General features: G+C 43.6%; 2 protein-coding genes across 6 annotated transcripts in view; both read left to right on the forward strand.

Annotated features, from left to right (window-relative positions):
• LOC311369512 (protein NLRC3-like) overlaps nucleotides 1-24,539 on the forward strand; it is a 131,792-nt gene that overhangs the window by 68,214 nt on the left and 39,039 nt on the right. The window contains exons 1-4 of one of the 5 annotated variants that reach the window (XM_084487710.1): nucleotides 2,136-2,214; nucleotides 2,796-2,894; nucleotides 6,195-6,291; nucleotides 6,422-6,541. The exons of 2 other annotated variants lie outside the window; for them this stretch is intronic. In XM_084487710.1, the coding sequence (XP_084343836.1) occupies nucleotides 6,209-6,291; nucleotides 6,422-6,541 (203 nt within the window). In that variant the 5' untranslated portion in view covers nucleotides 2,136-2,214; nucleotides 2,796-2,894; nucleotides 6,195-6,208. Of the gene's footprint in view, nucleotides 1-2,135; nucleotides 2,215-2,338; nucleotides 2,895-6,194; nucleotides 6,292-6,421; nucleotides 6,542-24,539 lie in introns of those variants that run through there. 2 more of the 5 variants (XM_084487711.1, XM_084487714.1) reach the window with 2 other exon arrangements.
• Nucleotides 10,695-21,502, forward strand: LOC311369524 (protein NLRC3-like; the record flags this gene model as incomplete). Its single annotated transcript, XM_084487736.1, is given in 5 exon segments — nucleotides 10,695-10,876; nucleotides 11,007-11,076; nucleotides 11,263-11,488; nucleotides 19,676-19,841; nucleotides 19,843-21,502. Coding segments are annotated over 5 exon segments (2,190 nt in total). The 5' UTR covers nucleotides 10,695-10,808.

Raw genomic sequence — 24,539 nt, forward strand, 5'->3', positions numbered from 1 at the left:
TTTACCTCAGTATTTATTTTATTCACATTTGTGTAAACTGTTGTTTAATTAAAATATCATTATTCTGACACTCAATGCTGTTGTATTTACAATAGCAATCCCTCCCCCCTCCCTCTCTAATAACTCCCTCTTCTCTTCCTCCTCCATTAGCCAGCATGTTTCTGTGTTGTTATGTGATGAGTCTCTCCCTCCCCTCGTCCTCGCCCTGTGGTGAGGCGGGAACGACCACAGCCTTGTGTTTCTCCTCCAGCGTCATCGACTGCAGCCCACTGCGTGTAAGCGCGTGTGCGTGTGTGCGCGTTTCTGAAGGCTCCCAAAATTTCACTTTCCCAGAAAACACGTGGTCTCTTTGGGCTGAGAGATTCGGTTCCTGTTATGTATCTGAGGCTGTGATTGGCTATCACAGAGAGGGGGCGGTTCCTATGAGTTATCTGAACTTAGTAGTCACAGATATCATTTTAAAAATCATTGTTAGGGTAAAAACCTAAAAACGGACAGTACACTACTTCTGGGTCTTCCGTTATCCAATGGGACAGGTGCTCACAGCGTCTTTCAGCACCTAGTCCCTAGCAACCTGACGTCATTGAAACATCTGTCTGGCCATAAAATCTTTTGTTTCTTTTTTTAATAACTATCCAATAGGACAGATGCTATAACAGTGCAAGGGCATCTCACATTATGTTTTCAAGGGTTTCTTTGCCTTATTGATGCCTTTCAACATTACAGACTACTTATATACTACATAAGCAGGCTGAGCTGTGGGATTCGACCACTCCCATTGGAGGACAAACACAACTTTTATTTATATTTTAATGTCCTCCTCTCTCCCTACGTCCTCTCCCTACGTCCTCCCCTCTCCCTACGTCCTCCTCTCTCCCTACGTCCTCCCCTCTCCCTACGTCCTCCCCTCTCCCTATGTCCTCCCCTCTCCCTAAGTCCTCTCCCTATGTCCTCCCCTCTCCCTACGTCCTCTCCCTACGTCCTCCCCTCTCCCTACGTCCTCTCCCTACGTCCTCCTCTCTCCCTACGTCCTCCTCTCTCCCTACGTCCTCTCCCTACGTCCTCCCCTCTCCCTACGTCCTCCTCTCTCCCTACGTCCTCCCCTCTCCCTACGTCCTCCCCTCTCCCTACGTCCTCTCCCTACGTCCTCCTCTCTCCCTACGTCCTCCCCTCTCCCTACGTCCTCTCCCTACGTCCTCCTCTCTCCCTACGTCCTCCCCTCTCCCTACGTCCTCCCCTCTCTCTACGTCCTCCTCTCTCCCTACGTCCTCCCCTCTCCCTACGTCCTCCCCTCTCCCTACGTCCTCCCCTCTCCCTACGTCCTCCTCTCTCCCTACGTCCTCTCCCTACGTCCTCTCCCTACGTCCTCCCCTCTCCCTACGTCCTCCTCTCTCCCTACGTCCTCTCCCTACGTCCTCCTCTCTCCCTACGTCCTCTCCCTACGTCCTCCCCTCTCCCTACGTCCTCCTCTCTCCCTACGTCCTCCTCTCTCCCTACGTCCTCCCCTCTCCCTACGTCCTCCCCTCTCCCTCCAAACCAAACTCCCCCTCCAGCTGTCCCCCATCAGGGCTTTAAAAACTAAATAAATCAACTGGTTCCCCACAATCCCAAACTCAGAGTGAACAACTCTCACGACCACTGAGGACATCACACATCACATTTACCTCAGTATTTATTTTATTCACATTTGTGTAAACTGTTGTTTAATTAAAAGATCATTATTCTGACACTCAATGCTGTTGTATTTACAATAGCAATCCCTCCCCCCTCCCTCTCTAATAACTCCCTCTTCTCTTCCTCCTCCATTAGCCAGCATGTTTCTGTGTTGTTATGTGATGAGTCTCTCCCTCCCCTCGTCCTCGCCCTGTGGTGAGGCGGGAACGACCACAGCCTTGTGTTTCTCCTCCAGCGTCATCGACTGCAGCCCACTGTGTGTAAGCGCGTGTGTGCGTTTCTGAAGGCTCCCAAAATTTCGCTTTCCCAGAAAACACGTGGTCTCTTTGGGCTGAGAGATTCGGTTCCTGTTATGTATCCGAGGCTGTGATTGGCTATCACAGAGAGGGGGGGGCGGTTCCTGTTGGTATCCGAGGCTGTGATTGGCTATCACAGAGAGGGGGTGGTTCCTATGAGTTATCTGAACTTCAGTCTGTCTCAGTGAAGATCAATCTTTTACTTTATACTGTTTGGACGCATTTTTATCCCGGAATAGATAAGGTAAGATAAGATAATAATGATCAACCAGTTTACTACAGTTTATTATAGTCTCTCCAGTGCTCCTCGACTACGGTCTGGGAGCCGACAGCAGGAAAGGTGTAACATAATAATGAAAAAACATTTTCTATATACGTGTGCAGCTGTGAACTCATGTATTGTAATTTATTGTATGATGTGTACTCTGAGGGTTATGATAAGACCTATCATTTAGCGTTCACCACGAATGACTCTGAAAAGCAGTGCCACATTAAAATATGTTTTAAACCATTCAGTGAACAAAAGGCAACAGGCTGATTATCGATTAGGGTGCGGGTGCCACTCAATGACATGCAAACATAGACCGAAGCGTCATCAACACGCCCACTCAACTGGTGTGAAATGCCCACATCCTACTGCTCACTCACATATAAGGTAATTAACATTTCCGCCGGCTAAAATACTACCTGAGGGGTAGTCTTTTATCAGGAGGTCCAACGTCAGGATAAGTCATTCACTATACGGCCCGTCGGGAGAATAGAGGCAGGGCGCCCGGCCGTTTATCTTAGTAAATGATTCCTGGGTTTGACTTCCTTCTGTTGAAGGTGGGGCTCCGCAGGTGAGCGCCTTCACGGCCTTCTGCTTCAGCCGCCCGGTGGTCATACATGTATGATTGGAGAGAAGATAAGATATAACATGTGAAGGTGATATGATTCTATTTGGTTATTTTCACGTTCCTCGTTACTCTGCTGTATTTCCTCCACTGTTGCTTTAAGGGTCTTGAGTCGCTGACGGCCCCCTGTTTTTCTCATCCTCATGGTAGAACATGATTGTCTCATCACCAACAGGTGTGTTACCTGGGTGTGGCCTTTATATCATGTAGTGTATCTTATTGTAGGGCCTTTATAACATGTAGTGTATCTTATTGTAGGGCCTTTATAACATGTAGTGTATCTTATTGTAGGGCCTTTATAACATGTAGTGTATCTTATTGTAGGGCCTTTATAACATACAGTGTATCTTATTGTAGGGCCTTTATAACATGTAGTGTATCTTATTGTAGGGCCTTTATAACATACAGTGTATCTTATTGTAGGGCCTTTATAACATGTAGTGTATCTTATTGTAGGGCCTTTATAACATGTAGTGTATCTTATTGTAGGGCCTTTGTAACATGTAGTGTATCTTATTGTAGGGCCTGTATAACATGCAGTGTATCTTATTGTAGGGCCTGTATAACATAGTGTATGTATCGTATTGTAACTCACCCCATCACAGGTTTCTTTCTTATGTCACTTAAAAAAGTGTGTGTGCATCTGTGTGTGTGTGTGTGTGTGTGTGTGTGTGTGTGTGTGTGCATGAATCTGTGCGTGTGCATGAATCTGTGTGTGTGCATGAATCTGTGTGTGTGCATGCGTGCTTACATGTCTGAGGTCTCAAACCTTCTCTTTCCCTGAAGTCTCGTGATGCCAGATGATGTAACATCGCTTCCTCCCTGAGACGTTCAAACCACATCCTCATCTGAACTCAGTCTTCCTCAGTGAGCGGCCGTGAAGATCAGTCTTTCTCTACATCCACTTTAATCCCTTTTCTCCCCCAATCGCTTGTTTGAGGAACACTTAAACCTCAGTTTCTTCCCTTACATTTATACTTTTATAACTTTTTACCATATGGGGCAGAAAACATTTTAATCAAGTAGATAGGGTAGGCAGACAGTTTACGTTTATATTGTCTTTAGGTTACTGGTATATAATAATAACCAGTTTACTACCGTTTATAATGTCTTTAGGTTACTGGTATATAATAATAACCAGTTTACTACCGTTTATATTGTCTTTAGGTTACGTGTATATAATAATAATGACCAGTTTACTACCGTTTATATTGTCTTTAGGTTACTGGTATATAATAATAATGATCAGTTTACTACTGTTTATCTTGTCTTTAGGTTACTGGTATATAATAATGACCAGTTTACTACCGTGTGTATTGTCTTTAGGTTACTGGTATATAATAATAACCAGTTTACTACCGTTTACATTCTCTTTAGGTTACTGGTATATAATAATGATCTCAATGCTTATCAATTAAAGACAGAGTTTACTTTAGACAAATACAACATTAGTTAATGTTTCACTGTTGTGCTTCACTAACCTGTGGTCATTTGAACACTGAGTTCAATACTCAAGTGATTCGTTTGTCTTGATGCTCAAAAAGAAAAGAAGGAGAGAGAGAGAGAGAGAGAGAGCGAGAGAGCAAGAGAGAGAGAGAGAGAGAGAGAGAGAGAGAGAGAGAGAGAGAGGGAGAGAGAGAGAGGAATCACTTCCACTTACCAAAAAACCTCAGACGTTGTGTAGTCGTAACAGGTTTTGGTTTGTTTTAACCCTTTAATTAACAGGTTTATGTGGTATGATTGTTTTTATTTTATATGTTTTTTTTATTTATTTTTTCATTATAAGTCATGTAACCCACAGTATTTCCGCACAGTTTTGCGTGTGAGGCTGACGTGATAACCACAACACTGAGAAAACATGAGCGCTTTCGTTTACAGAAGTAATTAGGCTGGTGTACCCCTAATGACGAGACAGATTACACGCAAGATACAACTTCATAGCCCATGTTTAATGAGGCTGCCATTGTTTGTTTTATTGAATACATTGTGTTTCCGCCTGGCTTCAAGTTAACTCTTTACCCACTTGTTAGCTCATGAATCTTCAGTTTCTGAAGTGTAGTGGTTATCACGTTCATCTAACACGCCAAAGGTCACCGGTTGGAGACTGAGAGGAAATAAGGTCACGTTTTTGTATTTAGAGCAGAGACATAGTAAAGCCTGAGAGTTGAGAGAATGGATGTGTAGGATTATATATAAACTATAATAGCTTTGTGATGTTGATGGGAGAGAAGAGGAGAGAGAAATTGAACACTGCGTTCAATATTCAAGTGATTAGTTTGTCTTGATGCTCAAAATCAAAAGAAGGACGAGACAGAAATCCTGAGAATGTCCTGATATTTAAATCACAAGTTAAATATTTGTGCTTATTACACAGCTCTTCTTAAAGGTCCCATGACATGCCACCAGGTGTGAGTTTGATTGGCCGTTACAAGCCGTTTTAAAAATCTGGCTCAAACGTTGCTCATCTATCCGTCACACATCTAGGTGGACACCTAGATGTGATGTCTAATCACACTCACTCCTGGTGGCATGTCATGGGACCTTTAATGCTCTAGAATGCTCCATTCACTTGAATGGGCCTTCCCGACTTCCAGCGGTCAATTCTTTTTGTATAATTGACTGTTGCTAAGCATAATTGACCGCTGTCAAGGAAAGTGGATTTTTTTGCCTCTGATTTACGCCTTTCGTAACGTCTTTGGCAAACTATTTCTTTGGCGGACTATTTCTCTGCTGATCAACACTGTGAATGGTAACAAATAAATTGTAAAAAGACACACAGTGTGAAGTTATTTTTTCGTTTTTGCAAGTAGCCGTGTAATAAGCAGGATAATGTATAGAACGTCGCCGGTCATTATCGAAAATAAGCTGCTTCAGGGCGAAGCAAGACCCCTCGCTGTCCTGTTCGCCCTGTTGGGGCTTATTTTCCCGATAATGACCGGTGTTCTATACATTATCCCTTACATGCTATATACTATGTTATATCAATCTGTGGTTCATTAAAGTGACTTTCAGACTTTGTTCCAGTGGAAAAATTATTTTAACTTTCTTTACTTTTAATCGTACTATGGTGACTTTTTGAAGTCAATCGTATATATTTTTTGTGTTGTAGTTTGAGCACAGTTACAGTCTCCAAGGTGTTTAATCTTCTGTCCTGTGCTGTCCACATCTGTACTGTAGTGAGGTCAGTGTAGTTATGTTGTGGGGTTCATATTGATGGTCTATGTCGTCCATAACGCTTTAGTGTGACGCAGTCACAATGATCTACTCTTTCAATAAACTGCTAAAATTCAGAAGGCAATTGAAGTGATGAATGAGTTGTGTTTGTGTCCAGGTCTCCAGTCTACTATGGATGAGGAGAGAGAGGAGGGGGGTCCTACCTCTAAGACCACTCTGTCTGGGGAACATGGCCGCCAGAGCAAAGCTAAGAGGTAAGAAGAGGATCTCTCTGTCTGTGACTGTTGTCCATCTCAGAGCTCAGCAGTGATACATCACGACTCCATCATTAGTCTGAGTAACAGCTGTGTGTGTGTGTGTGTGTGTGTGTGTGTTGTGTTGAAGCCCAGCGCAGCAGCAGAGAGCAGACTCCCCTGGACCCAGCAGTGTCTCCATGAAGAGTGACCGCTCTATGGATCCACCTGACAAGTTTAAAGATGGAAATCACCAACCTTCTAAGACAAGGTGAGGATTCAGCCGATACATCAGGGCTGTTCAACTGGCGGCCCGCGAATCATCTTTATCTGCCCGCCGATCGTTAATCAGAACATACCAACGTCCAATCACAGGACCACTTGGAGATGGATTGGTTCATGGCTGAGGCCGTTTATTCTGCTGTTTGAATCGTGTGAATGAAATGAATATTAAGACGACTTGTAGCAGACTTTACAGGTTTAATGTTAGAAGGTTCAACGTCTTTCAAACAGCTTTTATTGAATCAGTTTGATCTTTCTATCCTAACTTCCAGATGGTTCTTGTTTTTCAGAAGGAGGCAGCAGAGAGCAGACTCCCCTGGACCCAGCTGTGTCTCCATGAAGAGTGACTACTCTATGGGTCTACCTGTTAACTTTAAAGATGGAAATCAGTCTATTGAGAAGAGGTGAGGATTCATCAGAGATCATAAATATTATGTTCAGGCGGGACATGTTAGGTGGTGAAAGGCTGTGATTGGCCTCGTCACTCTGCAAGCAAGAGTTGCCAGATTGTTTTGCTCAAAGGTGACTCCGATCCGATTTCATTCAGAACAGTGTGAACAGCACAAATCACACAGAATCAGGTCTGTTCAATTCTGGTATGGGCCACTTCCATACGCGGTCCTGAATCAGATACAGGAGGGATTTCTCTCAATGCGACCTCATGTTGAACAGTCGTATCGTAACGTGACTTTGACGTCACTCAGGGATGGACAACTTTCATGATTAAGAGGGCCACAATTTTCATCATCACCATCAGAGGGCACATGACCACGCTCTTCACCTAATCGGATATGAGAGAAGATACAAAAGAATAAAAAAGAAGAACAAATGATGTGTAGATATGTGTCTGTATCAGTGGTGGCTGGTGATGAAAGTTGTTGATGGGGCGTAGTCGTGGGCGGGGGTCTGGGGGTCCTCCCCCAGAAGATGTTGAATTTGGTAGATGTGATTTCCTGTATTCTGGTACATTCTGGGGATGACCACTACCTAAAAAATCATTCTGATTCATAGCCTTTGTATGTTAATTCAACCAACATACATTCATTTCATATTTTCCATGCTCAAATGTCATTTTTAACATGTCTGTACTCTTAAACGACAAACACAACAAGTGTTGTTTTAAAAGCCACATGAGTGATTCTTATTTTTCTCAGTGCAAAGGGCTCACATACATCATCATTCAATGATGGCACAAAACTGAAACAGTGGGCCAACATTAAGTGAACAACTAGCATCATAGTCAGTGCAGTTGTAGTAGTGGAGACTTAAGTTGAAATCTTTCATGACTGATATTGTTTCTAAGCAAACTAGACACATGGGTTTGCCTTTGAATTCTATGAAAAGATACTCATCTTGACTGAAAGGTACGGATCAAGTTTTCTAAATAAGACTTTGACAAAGCAGTTTGGTGTGTCAGTGTTTATCAAACTGATTTATAATTCTGTGATTCTAGTTCAGAGCATTAGTTTACTCAGGGCCAGTAATAACATCTCAGTAACAAGTTATAATATATAGATAGATAATTATGGACTTAAAAGCTGGAAACAAGTGAAATGCTCTCACCTAAAAACAGAAATTTTTTCTTGTCAGTGTCAAAACTGCAGTGTGATTAAAAGCTGTGTGTGTGTGTGTGTGTGTGTGTGTGTTGTGTTGAAGCCCAGCGCAGCAGCAGAGAGCAGACTCCCCTGGACCCAGCTGTGTCTCCATGAAGAGTGACCGCTCTATGGAACAACCCGTTCAATTTAAAGATGAAAATCAGTCAACAGAGAAGAGGTGAGGATTTATCTGAGATTATAAGGCTGTTTTAGTGTTGTGGTGGACATGGTGTGAATGCGAGGAGGGATAAAGCGCTTTGCACAGTCGCCTATTGCCCGCCCGTACGCAATTTCCCATACGTGAGTTCACGCCCACTATCGCGCTGCAAGCATATATAGTTGCAGATCTGAGACACGCCAGTAAGTACAGTCTTCTCCTGAACAGAGCATTCTCACCTGTGCTTAAATAATAGTTGATAGTAATTATAGATTCTATGGCCAGTATGATCACCAGACTCTCTCACCCTTGTAATCGAGAGTGGCGTAGTCAATATCAAATCTGCTAGTACGGAGGCCACATTACATTACAATAGTTGATGGGCCAGTAGTTATAGATCCTATAGCCAGTATGATCACCAGACACATACCACCTGTGCTTAGACAACTTTTTTGTAATCGTTGAAAAAAAATAGAGTAGAGAAAAATCGGACATTGCAAACATTGCAAATCAGCTGTGTTCATGTGACTGTCCATGTATAGTGTCACATCGGATCTGATATCATCAGATCCGTATCATACAGACTCCTGTAGAGCACTTGCTCAGCAACTCTTCCTTCGAAATCATCCATTCTTGCTCTCTGTGGTTTTTCCGGTCTGTCTGTCCACTCGTACGCCAAGTGACAAAAATCGTGCGGATCCGAGCCATCAGACGCGCCTTAAAAAGGGCGGTGCGACAGCCCATGCGCGGGACACGTGACCGTCATGTGACCGCAATTTTGCCTGATGCGCGGCTCGCGCGTTCTCTCATGCGCGACTGTGCAGTGCTCTTAAGGCTGTTTTAGTGATGTGGTTGGCATGGTGTGAATGAGAGGGAAATCCTGGTTCTTGTTTTTCTAGAAGAGTCCAGCAGGTGAGAGCAGACTCCCCTGGACCCAGCTGTGTCTCCATGAAGAGTGACCAATCTATGGATCCACCTGTCACGTTTAAAGATGGAACTCAGTCTATTGAGAAAAGGCAAGTATTTATTTGGGATGATTATTAGGGCTGTAGTCAACCAAATCAAATCTTGGTCGGTTTAATTTCAACAACTCTCCGACAAATCGATTGGTCGATGGGGAAAAAATGATAATAAAACAATGTGCACGTTATTTCTAGATCAACTGAATCCGCCACAGTGCGTTCTACTCTACCTGCTAGCCTCAATATCACGTCAGGGCTGTTTGGAGAAGGTCGTGGGTTTCAGATCCACTCTGGGTCCGAGTCGACTAGGTCAGGGCAGAGCTTCAATATGAAGCAGTCAGCGGACGAGCCACGGAGCGTCGGGCAGCGTCGTTTATAGACGACACAACCAAGAATTGATTTGAGCTTTCATCTGTTGTAATATAATGGGGCCCACTGGATGGAGCTGCGATTCGTGCCAAGAAGCCAATTCTGGTGTGTTCACACTCAAAGCATATTGAGCGTTAAACACGAAGGGAGTAGGTTACACTACTCTCTTGTTAGTATTGTGAGAAATATAATAACAACAAAGAGTCCTGTTAATTTATTTAATAGTTTCATGTTTTCTTGTGATAGACATAAATACTCTACACGGCAGTCATCAGAGAGGAGATTTGTGTTGCCTGCTTATAGAACAGGGGCTGGGCAGAGAACACTGCACTACAGAGAAATGGTAGCATGGAATTCTTTACCACGTTTTTTGGTTAATGAAACAAGTAAGATGGCCTTTAAAATCAAATTGAAATTGTATTTGTTTACACAAAGTGTTACATGATTGTTTTGTTTTGCTTTTTATTCCTCCTCTTTTTAAAAGAGGCTATGTACCTTTTCCTGTGGATCTCATAAAGTACATAAGGGTACTATGACTATGGGTTGATCAGAACAGAATATAACCAACTTATATCAAGTAATGATTTTTATTTCCTCTTTTTTTTAATGGTTTTTGTTTGTGTTGTATGCTGTATAAATGCATGTTTATGTCTAAAAATGACAATGCAATTTGTAACTTGACCACAGGTAGAACAGCACCCAACATTCAATACGTACCCACGTACTCATGCCTTACGATTTTAGCTGAAATGCTTTTCACTTCCTTTACACTTACGTCATGCTTTTTTGTTGTCCTTTCTAACCCAATGCTACCGGACGGATGACTTCTTTGGAATCAATTAGTTTGTAGCGGAGTAAAGGTCCAGTTCAACGTTGAGAGGGTGATACCAGGTGGTATCACTCAAATATAAAAAGCATCGGTTTGCATTCGTCCCTCCCGCCCTAAAATAATGAATTAAGAAGCTCTTAGTTCCTTATAAAAGGATCACCAGCCATTGTCCGACCAATGAGAATTTGGTCCAACAAGTGCATATCGATTAACCGACCAGAACCTGACAGCCCTAGAGATTATAGAGGTACAGCTTCTATCAAACGTCCATAAATCCTGGTTCTTGTTTTTCCAGAAGAGCCCAGCAGCAGAGAGCAGACTCCCCTGGACCCAGCTGTGTCTCCATGAAGAGTGACTGGTCTATTGGTAGACTGACTAACTTTAAAGATGGACGCCCCTCCACAGAGGAGAGGTAGGAGTTTCAAACAGATGATGAAAACAGACCAGTTGGTTGTTGTCAGACTATATCGATTCTATATCAATGTTTACAAGTCATGGGAAATACAATAGTGTGTGTGTGTGTGTGTGTGTGTGTCCCACAGACCACACCAGGCGAGGTCAAAGGTTACCAGTGCTCAGTCTGTACAGCAGCATCAAACAGAGCTGATCAAGGTGTGTGAATGTCCAACAAGACATTTGACTTTAGCTCTACATGAACATTAAGAAAGCATCTCTTGTGGAGCTAATAGTCTCCAGGCTTCCCTCTTCAGACCAGTGGGGCGTGAATCCAGGACAGATGCTTCTGATGTCCTCAGTGAGTTCACACTAAAGTTCTCCTTGATGTTTGTTCTGTTCCAGAGGGCTGAGGAGAACGCACACGCTTTTCTAGACAAGGAGCTGAAGAAGCTCTGGAGGGTTCACTTCCCAGATTACCCACAATGCTCAGAGAGTCAGAGGGAGGAGGAGGAGGTGGATGATAAGAACGAGGAGCAGAGGAGGCGCGCCACAGAGGGAGTGGTAGACATCACAAAGCTCTGCCTGATGGAGATGAACCAGGAGGAACTGGCCGACACACTGTGGGGCGGTAAGAGACTTATTTTGAAGACAGAGACAATTATTTCAAAGGGCATGTTGTGTTTTTTGAGGAAGAAGGCCGCCGAAACAGGATTGCTTTTAACTCACTTTATTTGGTCTAGGTTTTGGTCTATTAGGGATGAAGCAAAAGGAGAGGAATTGTATAATTCACGCGTGGAGTGACTCTTAGCTGGATATCTGACCGATACGCTGCCTGTAGAGTTCCTGCCCTCTCCTGCTTGTGTGCACTCGATAGTACTTTGGCAGGCGTGGCCTCTATGATGTGTAATGTGCTCTGATTGGCTAGTGTTGAGCGCCCGCCTCCTAGTGTATTATGTGTCGCTGCCATCTTGTGGCTATGTGCGGTTAATACAGCTTATATATATTTGGTCCTAACCAACTATACGCGATACCCGTGGATGACGGGATCAACCAAGGAGCAAAAGTAAATTAAATTAAAAGGAAAGGATCAGTCGCCATCAACCACTTCATCCAAAAGAACAGGAGGATGGACTTTGTTTTCAAGTAATGCAATCATCAAAGGGTAAGTTATTTAAAACGTATAGGCCGCCATGCCAACTGGTTTATTCTGGCCGCCTCTGCCACTGTTTTGTGTATGTTAAGGTTTATTTGGTCTTTAACGGTCATTGTGCAGAATTCCTACCAGTCAATCTGTAAATTTACCAATTCAGCGTTCATTATGCACGGTAAATGTGCATAACATTTCATGTAATGCTGTGCGCGCTGTATCATGACAGCGCGCACACAGCAGCGACAGACTTCAGAACCATGGACAGTGAGAAACAGCAGCGTGTGTCCGGCGTGGCTGGAGTCCACGGACCCGCTCCCGAGGGAGACACGGATCAGCGTTTTGCTTTTTAGTTTTTGTGTCATTCCTTTCCCAGGGCTCGAGTTTCGCTTCGATCAACGTTACCGTATGACAACAATAGACGTGCAATCATTGCACTTTTTATTTTATTTTATTTCCCACCATAACCTTTCCCGGGAATCAGGAAATAGTCTTGATCAGATTCAGATCTCCCGGGATTAAAACCTAATGACGACCCGCCCATGTTGGAGAGGTTCTTTTCTACGACCCGCCCACGTTGAAGAGGTTCTTTTTTAGATGGAAACGCGACGTGCCTGGTACTGTTGGTGGAAAAGCGACAATTGTGGCTTGGCTTACATGAAATTTTGTTGGTTTCGTGTGGTAGGGCTATCTGCTGTCATGCGTTTTGCACCCCGGGCCGTTGTCATATTCTACTGAAGTGCACACACAGCTTGTGTGATGATGCGATTATTTGTCAGGAGGATTTGAATTTTGCTTAAGCTTAAGAGATAACTGTTTTTAGTTTTTGTGATAACTCTCACTCTCTCCGTGCTGTTTGCTTGTTGCATTGCTAAGGCTGGACTAGCGTATTCATTTTTGTTTCAGAGCTGGAATTGTCATAGGTAACTTTTGCAGTACTATAGAGAGGACACAGTAAGCTGGTGGTTTGCTTTTTTTTCGACGGGGAAAGGGGGGTCAGAGGGCCAAGGTTTAAGAGTCATGGTTCGCTACTGAAGTAGACAATAGTGCTAGAAGACAGTTTGTATTGTGTAGAAGTAGAAGTGTAGAAGTGCAGTGTGGATGGATCAGTCTGTTGCTCCGGTGTATGATCAGTGCATTGTGGAGAGGGTGTGAAGGAGAGTCCAATTATGATATCACATTTGCATCCTCTTCTGTGGACTCTTCTGTGCTGTGACCTTTGGGGTTGATGAACTTGGCTGGTGGACGTAACCGTGGTCTTACCTCATTCTTCTCAAAGTGTTTGACTATATCAGCCAGGGTGTCTTTGCCAATGCTGAAAAAAGGAAAATAAAGGAGTTTCACATCATGGGTCATGCTGACAGGCATCTTGTCACCTAGTTCAGAATGTTTTCATCCAAACTGCTTCTCAAGTAGGCTAGTTGCTAAATCATAGCATCACAGTCAAGCAATGCTAACAGGCAGGTTGGCACCTGACTCTATATATTCATCAAAACAATCATCTAGTAGGCTAAGTCATTAGCACCAGTCAATTCAAGCATTATTCAAATTAATAGCAGATGCTCACATTACCATCCAAAACCTCATTATAGTAATGGTTTTTTTGGCAAGTGATATGATGCTAATGATTACAATTAAAACGACAGTACTGAGCTAGCTAATAACAATAGGTAAGTATAGGTATAAACATGGAAAAACATGAGATAACGTGTTACATGTACTTTGAATGGACACATAACGCAAATGTATAACTTGGATATTTATGGAAACTCACCCCATAAGAAACAGAAAAGTATTCTTGCAGACATCGTTGCCTCCAATAAAATAAGTTGTCCGGGCATGCTTTCTCTTTGTCTGGACCTTGTGTGTGGATGTAGTCAGCTCCGAAGTGAGGACTGTGCGTCTGTTTGCCTCGAGATGTCCAATTATTCGCATGTCGTGCCACTCTCTTTCCGCAGCTAAAGAATCGTATGCTGTACACAAGCTCTGGAGAAAGTTAGTGGCTACACAATTGTGTCCCATGGAGAGAGTTCTACTTCCTTCTTGTGTAAAGGCTACCAGGGCTGTTCTAACGTGCAGCTGATAGGCGGAGACGGAGATGAGAACAAAAGAACACGATTGACCAACGGAATGCCCAGTATGGAAATTAACTGTATCGCCGCACACGCCCCTACAAAGTGCGAGAATTCCTGAAACTACACCCGATTTCAAACACAAAATGTATACTTTTAAGGAAACCAATACTGTTATCTGAAACATGGAGTGGCTTCTCTGTGATCTCAACTAACAGATTCTGCAAAAAAACGAAAATCACTTATTTTGAAAAAAATCGCTTCTTTGTTAATTTCAGCGAATGTTGTCTTCGCGACTTGTGTCCCTGAATTCCATGACCCATGATTCCATGACAAATGCTAATTCTGATTAACAGTATGAGACTCTTATTTGTTCTGCTCAGATTAAATGACATATCTTGAGATATCTATCGCTTTACCGCACTGTTGTGACGAAAAGAGAGCTGAGCCGCAAGGCAAAGCTCTCGATCTACCGGTCGATCTTCGTTCCTACCCTCACCTATGGTCATGAGGGGTGGGTGATGACCAAAAGGACGAGATCGCGGATACAAGCGACCGAGATGAGTTTTCTCAGGAGGGTGGCTGGCTTCTCCCTTAGGGATAGGGTGAGAAGTTCAGTCATCCGGGAGGAACTCGGATTAGAGCCGCTGCTCCTTTGCTTAGAAAGGAGTCAGTTGAGGTGGTTCGGGCATCTGGTAAGGATGCCCACTGGACGCCTCCCTTGGGAGGTGTTCCAGGCACGACCAGTGGGGAGGAGACCCCGGGGAAGACCCAGGACTAGGTGGAGAGATTATATCTCAACACTGGCCTGGGAACGCCTCGGGATCCCCCCGTCAGAGCTGGTCAATGTGGCCCGGGAAAGGGAAGTCTGGGGCCCCCTGCTTGAGCTGCTGCCCCCGCGACCCGACCCCGGATAAGCGGACGACGATGAGGATGAGGATGAGGAGATATCTACATTTCTAACTTTAATGTTAAAATGGTTTTATCCAGATGTGAAGGTTTATTGTTGGGTTATCAGGTTAAAGAATGTTGAACATCACCAGCACCAAATCATCTGACCACATCACCCCCATTCTCATCTAACTACACTGACTCCCTGTCCAACACCAGGTTGACCTTAAAGGTCCCATGGCATGAAAATGTCACTTTTTGAAGTTTTTTAACATTAATATGAGTTCCCCTAGCCTGCCTATGGTCCCCCAGTGGCTAGAAATGACGATAGGTTTAAAGCAAACCCTGGGTATCCTGCTCCCAGTGTTGTGCATGAACAAGTTCAAAGGAATGCGTTCATTGAACACGTTCATTTTTCTGTGAACTTTGAACGCAACCCATTTGCAAACAAAGAACTTGAACGTGAACTTGTTCAGATTATGTGACGTGAGCACCACTGTTGAGGTCTAATTGTGGCGCTCACTGCGCGCTGCGGAGCGCTCCGACTGCGGAGCTAAGATCTGAATCTTAGCCCCGGCTTGATGATTCAGATCTTAGATTATGGGAGGTGATCCACAAAAGCCTATATGGTCGGAACAATGGGATGTCGGAGCAGGGGGTTTATTTTTTTTCGAAATAAAGGAAAAATGGAGCGTTGGAGAAATGGGCAGTCCTCCGTAAGGCAACATCAAAATAATAGCCAGAAAGGACACGCGCACAGTCAACAATCAGTTCTATCATCACAAGTCAGTCACTGCAAAGATTTAAAAAATAGCCTCTTACCTTAAGTTAGAATAGACCCAAAGTGTGTGAGTTATACACTCTGGTTTAGCTTTCGCTTGCTCTCTGTTTTTAGTATGACTTCTCAACATTACGTCTTTCTTCTGTTTGGCACACATGGCTAATTAGCAAACATATTTGTGAATAAATGTTTTGAATTCTGAATACTGGACATGGTGAGCTTAAAACATTTAAGTGATCATTAGTGACATTCATTTTTTTAATTATTATTTTTGGACAAAATTTTTGACTTTCAGGGGTATCATGGGAAAATCGGGGGGTCGAGCCCCCCCGGACCCCCCCGTATTTCGCCCACTGGAAATAACTCTTACTACTGGTATATCGCCCAGCCCTAGCATGCACAACTCTATATGGAAATATCAATGTGACATATTTCAGCCATAATATCCCCCCATAGGGGGGATCCCCCCACAGGGAGCAGCACCAAGCACATACAACAGTTAAAAGGTAATATCCTCCCATAGCCACAGGGAGCAGCACCGAGCACATACAACAGTTAAAAGGTAATATCCTCCCATAGCCACAGGGAGCAGCACCGAGCACATACAACAGTTAAAAGGTAATATCCTCCCATAGCCACAGGGAGCAGCACCGAGCACATACAACAGTTAAAAGGTAATATCCTCCCATAGCCACAAGGGGGCAGCACCGAGCACATGCGGTAGGGATGCAACATTTGCGCATGGTTGGGGGGTGGGGGGGGGCAGCAACGAGTACACAGATGAAGTGAGTAGGTTTAAACGTAGAAGAAGCCTACCTTTACCTCGCTATGAAAGCAGAAATATAACTTGGAGAAGACAGAATCTCTTTTGCGGCGTATCGTAGATACAAAGCTTAGAGACGCTCTGCGCGTGTTATATACCATTCCTCTCCTTTTGTTTCATAGACAATAGACCAAAACCTTTACCAAATAAAGCGAGTTAAAAGCGATCCTGTCTCGGCGGCCTTTCCTGGATTAAAAACAACATAACATCAACAAATTGGCAACTCCTGCGCAACACCCCTGCGCCCCTAACCCTTCATTTTCATTTCTCACTTTAAAAAAAATGAACTGAACTTTGAACCAGTTCAAAATTTAAATGGTGAACTATGAACGTGAACAGTTCACTTTGAACATGTGGAAACTGTACTTGAACTAGTTCATGAAAAGTGTGAACTTGCACAACACTGCCTGCTCCGCCTTTGAAAAAATGAAAGCTCAGACAGGCCGATTTGGAATTTTCCCCGTATGTCGTCATAGGGGCCAGGTTACCTCCCCTTTCTCTGCTTTGCCCGCCCAGAGAATTTGGTCCGCCCATGAGACAATGAGCTAGGACCGTGCGAGCGCCACATGTGTGTGAATACACACACTGTAACGCAAGGGTTATACACTTCTTTGTTATTTGGATAACCGTTCTGCTGTTGGTGTTATGGAGCATAACACGCAACATAACGCAAGCTTGAGTAAAGCTCCCATTTGGTGAAAAGACTAAAATGTGAAGACTAAAAGGGATTGTTGCCCGCGATTGTCTCCCGCTGGAGCTCTGGCCGCCGAGCTCCGCCTGCGGAGCCCCGGTGGCGGAGCCCCCTGAGACTAAAACCGGGAGACCGGGAGACGCAGATATTAGGCTCATATTAGCCTAATGGGGAAAAATCATGTATGTTTTTGGTAGGCCTATTTACACATTTAAGAGATGTTATGAAAAGTCATTGAATTAGTTTTGTGTGGGACTATGTTTATTCTTATGAATTAGCCTGAAGCTGAAGAGAGTTTTGGAAAATACACGAACAGAACGTTTTTTTATTTTTTTTAACAAAGCATAGTAGGCCAGTCTTTGTGTGTGTGCGTGTGCACATGCACACATAGAATCTCCCCGCTTCTGAAATGCGCAAACATCTCCGCCCAGCACTTGTCCGCTGGTTTTCCATCAGCATTCCACTGTGCGACCATCCCTGGAGCGTATGCCCTCACACATTGTTGAAATCATATGCTGAATGCTTTATTCTTTCTATGTGGTTTTTAGTTAGTAAGACCACGTTAGCTATGTAATCGCTGGTGGTTGGTGCCGGTGGAAACCGGGACATTTTAGCATCCCGACAGCCTTTTGTTGGGCCCAGGGACACGCAACTCAAAATCAGGACTGTCCCGGCACACGGGGACGTCTGGTCACCCTAGGCTTATTGCAATTGGCCACATGAGCCAATACTTTTCAGAATCGCACGGCAGAGGTCAGACTGTCAACACTGCCCCCTAAACCAGCTTGGTCGGTAAACCGCCCAATCTGGCAACCCTGGCCACACCCCCACCCTCCACCTTGCCCCGCCTCTCTCCTCCTCATTAGCAGTTAAAGCTAGACACAGAAACGGCATGTTTGTGGAAAGCTCATTGTGGGACTGGCTCGTAGTGGCTGTCATTCTGCACCAAGGCTGAATTTGGGGAAAGAGACTTTAGATACAGTATAGGGGACTACTAAGACCTATATTAAAGTATCCAAAAAGTAGCATGCCATGGGACCTTTAAAACCTTCTGCTCACCTACAAAGCCCTCTAGTCCAGTCATTTTATGCCAAAATGGGGGTCAACCTAGAACAAATTGCAACAGAAGCAAACTCAACTTATTTTGTATCCTCAATATGTCCTGAGTAAGGAAAAAAAAAGCCCTGAAGAATCCCATTAGGGGAAAGTTTCGAAAAACACTCACCTATTCATTCTTTTTCTCATGTGAATAGGGTAAAAAAATTAACATTTAGATATCACCACGAAAATTACTGAGTTGATTACTTACATCAAGACAAACAAATGTATTACACGTATTTGGAAATTGCTTGTTGCCATGGGCAAACGGTGCATAATCGAATTGCTTATGTACTAATTTGCATAAACACAACAACAGATCTAAACATTGGGTATAGCCAGGTGAAAATGTCTTGTAGAATCTTGATGAAATCTTACAGTAAAAGACTATAGAGGCAAACAAATGTCACCACCGGGGGCAGAGATTCAGTCATTCATTCAAGGTCCTCTAATTAATTATTAGAGGATTATAATTAATTAATTAATGCTCATGGGTAGCCTAAATGGGTTCCATTCAGACCTTATCATTAAGAAGAGATTTAAGAATTTTAAGAAGAGATTCAACAAGACATTTTCACCTGGCTATACCTAATGTTTAGATCTGTTGTGGTATTTATGCAAATTAGCACATACATAATTTCATTATGCACTGTTTTCCCATGGTAACAAACAATTTCAAAAAACTTAAATACATTTTTTGTTTGTAATCAACTCAGTAATTTATCTAAAGGTTAATCCGACTGGCCTACTCAATGTAATTTCCCCCCTACTGTGCATTTTCAGTATCCCCATTGTGCTGCTGTTCTTACCCCCTCCTACCTGGGTCTCCTCACTGTTCGTACCCCCTCCTTCCTGGGTCTGCTCACTGCTCTTACCCCCTCCTACCTGGGTCTCCTCACTGTTCTTACCCCCTCCTACCTGGGTCTCCTCAGTAGGAGACCCATTAAACAATTCATTGTTTAATGAATTGTAAGGCAACCTTGGGTGTCATGAAAGGCGACTTGAAATAAAATGTATTATTATTATTATTATCATTATTTATATTAAACATAAACTGCAGCATGTGACTTTACACTGATTCGCTATCATTATTACTATCATCAGACCAATCATATTGCTGTGGAAAAACAAAATAGTCCTGAACATTTTTAATCTGTAACATGCAGTCTTGTTTGTCATGACCAGCTTCTCCAACCACAAGTTATGAAGCCACTAAATATCATGAAGTTGATCATTTAACAGGAAATATTGACATGTTCCCACTGATGCCACCATCCACTAACTGATGTCTTCTGTTGTTTTTCTCATTTAGGATCTGCTGCTGTTGAGTGCCAACATGAAATCAAGTCTCATTTGAAGAAGAAGTTCTGGTGTATGTTTGAGGGAATCGCTAAAGCAGGACATTCAACACCTCTGAATGAGTTCTTCACAGAGATCTTCATCACAGAGAGAAGCAGTGGAGAGGTCAACAAGGAACATGATAGAACTGATAGAAACAGCTTCCAGGAAACCAGTCAAGGAGGAAACACCAATCAAATGTGGAGACATCTTTACACCCTTACCTGGACAAGATAAACCAATCAGGACAATTATGACAACTGGAGTGGCCGGCATTGGTAAAACCATCTTAACACACAAGTTCACTCTGGACTGGGCTGAAGGCAAAGCCAACCAGGACATACACTTCACATTTCTCCTCACTTTCAGAGAGCTGAATTTACTGAAAGGGAAAGAGTTTAGCTTGGTGGAACTTCTTAATCACTTCTTTATTGAGACCAAAGAAGCAGGAATCTGCAGATTCGATCGGTTCCAAGTTGTCTTCATCTTGGATGGACTGGATGAGTGTCGACTTCCTCTGAACTTCCAGTACACCCCGATATGGACTGATGTCACAAAGTCCACCAAGGTGGACGTTCTGCTGACAAACCTCATCAGGGGCGACCTGCTTCCCTCTGCTCGCATCTGGATAACCACACGCCCTGCGGCAGCAAATCAGATCCCTGCTGAGTGTGTTGACATGGTGACAGAGGTGAGAGGATTCACCGACCCACAGAAGGAGGAGTACTTCAGGAAGAGATTCAGAGAGGAGACATTGGCCAACACAATCATCTCCCACGTCAAGAAATCACGAAGCCTCCACATCATGTGTCACATCCCAGTCTTCTGTTGGATCACGGCTACAGTTCTGGAGGACTTCTTTAAAACATCCCAGAAAAGAGAAGAGACGCCCAAGACCGTGACTCAGATGTACAGCCACTTCCTGAGGGTTCAGTCCATACAGGGGGACAGGAAGTATCATGGGAGAGCTGAAACAGATCCACACTGGAGTTCACAGAGCAGGAAGATCATTGTTTCTCTGGGAAAACTTGCTTTTAACCAGCTGGAGAAAGGCAACCTGATCTTCTATGAGGAAGACCTGGCAGAGTGTGACATCGATATCAGAGCAGCCTCAGTGTTCTCAGGAGTGTTCACCCAGATCTTTAAAGAGGAGTGTGGGCTGTACCAGGACAGGGTGTTCTGCTTTGTCCATCTGAGCCTCCAGGAGTTTCTGGCTGCCCTTTATGTCTTTCGGTCCTTCATTCACACTGGTGTCAATCTGCTCTCAGAAGAACAACCAACCTCCAGGAAAGATAAACTCCTCCTCTTCTACCAGAGTGCTGTGGACAAGGCCTTACAGAGTGAGAACGGACACATGGACTTGTTCCTCCGCTTCCTCCTGGGCCTTTCTCTGGAGACCAATCAGAATGTCCTACGAGGTCTCCTACAAAGTAGATCATTGATCACTCAGATTAAACAAGAACTGCTGGGACAGACAAGAAGTAGCTCACAGCTCAACAAGGAAACCGTGTCTTACATCAAGGAGAAGATAGGTGGAGATCTCTCTCCAGAGAGAAGCATCAATCTGTTCCACTGTCTGAATGAGCTGAACGACCGTTCTCTAGTGGAGGAGATCCAGTACCTGACATCAGGAAGTCTCACTCAAATAACTCTCTCTCCTGCTGAGTGGTCAGCTTTGGTCTTCATCTTACTGTCATCAGAAGAGGAGCTGGACGTGTTTGACCTGATGAAATACAAAGCTTCGGAGGAGGGTCTTCTGAGGCTGCTGCCAGTGGTCAAAGCCTCCAAAACATCTCTGTAGGTTCACTAATAACATATATCACAATACACACAACACAATATACAATATATATATACATATATAATATACAATAGTAGAATGTAAAAGTTATGATAACATAGAAAACATCTTTCGAGGTTACCTTATAACATGTATCTCAATATACACAATGTTATATTGTGTAACCAGGTTGAAAAGTCAAACTCAAAATATCTATTTATTATGAAATAATGAAATAAGGAAAGCCAAGAATTAATATTGTTGTAATATTGTTTATTAATAGTTGAATACAGCTGTACACCACTATTTGAACCTAACCTTGTTCAGTAGTTTGGTTATATGGACGCTTTGGGTTTAACTAATAGGATGGGTTGATACAGAGACTTCAGGGTCATCTGGGAGAAGGGTGCGAGGTCACGAGTGTGCGGGGAAAAAGGAGAGAGAAGGAAGAGACAAAGGAGGAGAGTACTTTATTCTCTGTAGAGATCGCCCAGCTAAATGATATTCAATCATTGACTTATTAGTTGTAACCAGTAGCGGTGCCAAAGAATTATGATTGTAGGGGGGGGGCTAGATTGGTGGGGGGCTAGATTGTATATTGCAGGGGCTAATACATTTTGACGCAACAAATAATGATACACGCTACAATATGATACAAATCAACCAATCAAATCACTCAACAAGCAGCAACAGTCATAACTTACGCAAATTAAAAATATAATTTCATAGTTCAGTTTTGTTACATATGAGTCAGTCCGATGTCATCATATAATAATATATTTTTATAACTTGGGCTCCCGTCTGGTCGTTCCTGTGCTGCTCACCACATTATTATTAAAAACATATTTTGACCGTAAATATTTGTCATAACAAATTGACGGGGGGTTTTGGGGGGGGGGGGGGCTCAGCCTTTTTCAGGGGGAGTTTAAGCCCCCGCTAGCCCCCCCTCTTGTGCCGCCGCTGGTTGTAACCTAATATACGAAACATCTCTGTAGATGTACTATAACATGTAATACAATACAATACATAAAATACATAATACTACAATAAAAGTCAAATTAATATACAAAACAAGTCTCAAACACTACAAAATATAGCCAATATTGAATAAACATGAGGATCTAATGTATAGACTAGTATATATTAGTTAAATTAATAAAACATCTCTAGTCAAAGATGTCAACATAAGTCCAGCATTATGTTAAAACTATAAGATCTAAATTACTTTAATCCCAGTTCCTAACATGTTGTGTTTATTGTGTGTGAAGGCTGGATGGCTGTCATCTGTCAAAGAGATGCTGTGAAGCTCTGGCCTCAGTTCTCAGCTCCAACTCCTCTAGTCTGAGAGAGCTGGACCTGAGTACCAATGATCTGCAGGATTCAGGAGTGAAGCTGCTCTCTGCTGGACTGGGGAGTTCACACTGTGCACTGGAAACTCTCAGGTCAGTTTTACTCAATGGTCAAACAGTTCCACCATAAGTTCCACATCAGAGGACATTGAACTGATTTACCTCCAGAAAGTGAACTGGTCTAAATAAATAAGTAAATTATGTTGTCTCAGGGCTCAAGACACATTTTCTACTGGCTACAATCTTTTTATTTGGTGCACCTCTTTATTTCACGTGAAAATATCCTTGGTCACCTACCATCCATCTGTGTGCATTCATGTCAACATGATTCACTCACTTCAAAAGGGTTTAAGTTAATGTTTTGAATGCATAGGGGGCAGTGCTTCATTTGAGCCAGGACATGCCGGAACATTTTCCGGCACCTCCTGTGTCACTATGAAAAATGAATTCAATTCAGTTCAATGTTGTTATCTGTCTTCTTGTTAGTCTTTATTCCCCATTGAAGTTCCATAAAAATTGTGTGTTAGCATTTTCGTTATGGGGTGAATTTTCAGGGTAAGACGGGGGAGAGGGACAGAGGGGGGAGGGACGGAGAGGGACAGAGGGGGGAAAGGGACAGAGGGGGGGGGGGACAGAGGGGGGAGGGTGGGGAAGGACAGAGGGGGGAGAGTGACAGAGGGGGGAGGCACTTGCCCTTGTGCTGGTTGAGATTGCTGTTGGACTTGTTTCACTCAGGGGAAAAATGTCAAAAAAAACAACAAAGTTTGATTCAGTTTTTCAAATACGCTGGCCAGTCGGATCCCAAACAAGCAAAAATAGTTTCCTCCGACCAAGAATGTGGCGACCACGGTGGACACAGCAGTAGTATGCGTGTGAGAGGGGCTTTTCCCAGATTAATTTAATCTGTAATCTGTACAGCCAACAGGGCGTCTCTTCTCCCCTCTACCATCTCCTCCTTCCTCCTCCTTTGCCTTGTCGGTCTGCCGCTTACCCGGTTCAACCCCTTTCCATACGTCAGGTGATGGACGTTGCTAGAGCCCTTTTACTGGGACACCTGGCCCAGTATTGATCTGCTGAGCCCCAGTATTGATCTGCCGAGCCCCAGTATTGATCTTTTGTGCCCCAGTATTGATCTGCTGAGCCCCAGTATTGATCTGCTGAGCCCCAGTAAAATGTCACGTTCGAGTTTTTACAAGCTCCATATTTGGCAGTGGATTCATTTAGATGAATAATAACGGTAAAAGAATGGATTATTTTCTAATCCACAACGTCGAAGCAACGCAGTTTAACCCAAAATACAAGCTGAGGCGTGCACCTTGCGGTCTGGTCAGTACACAGCGCACATTACTGTCCTTGCACGGCAGTGTGCATGTCGTAGCCGGTGCACCGCGGCGCGGGCGCAGCAATCCGTTCATCCTGGTTCATTTAATGGCCCGATGGATAGTTGCTGCTTGTGAAAACTGCTTGTTATTGTTGCAGTGTATATATATTTTTTACATTTCGCACCCATGCAGTGCAGTGTTACATGTTCTGAAATTAAAATAAACATTGCCCTGATATACACACAGCGTTGTTTAGGTTTCTTTAGTCAGAGAAGCTACATAGGCAGTGTATTCCGTTACCTCCAAGCCCCGTTTTGATTCGCCGGGTCCACCCCCCCTCTGCGCTCCGGGACCTCCCACTTTACAAATTAACGTAAGCACTGATAG

This window comes from Micromesistius poutassou, assembly GCF_964030765.1.
Source record: "Micromesistius poutassou genome assembly, chromosome: 24".
Lineage (NCBI taxonomy): Eukaryota > Metazoa > Chordata > Actinopteri > Gadiformes > Gadidae > Micromesistius > Micromesistius poutassou.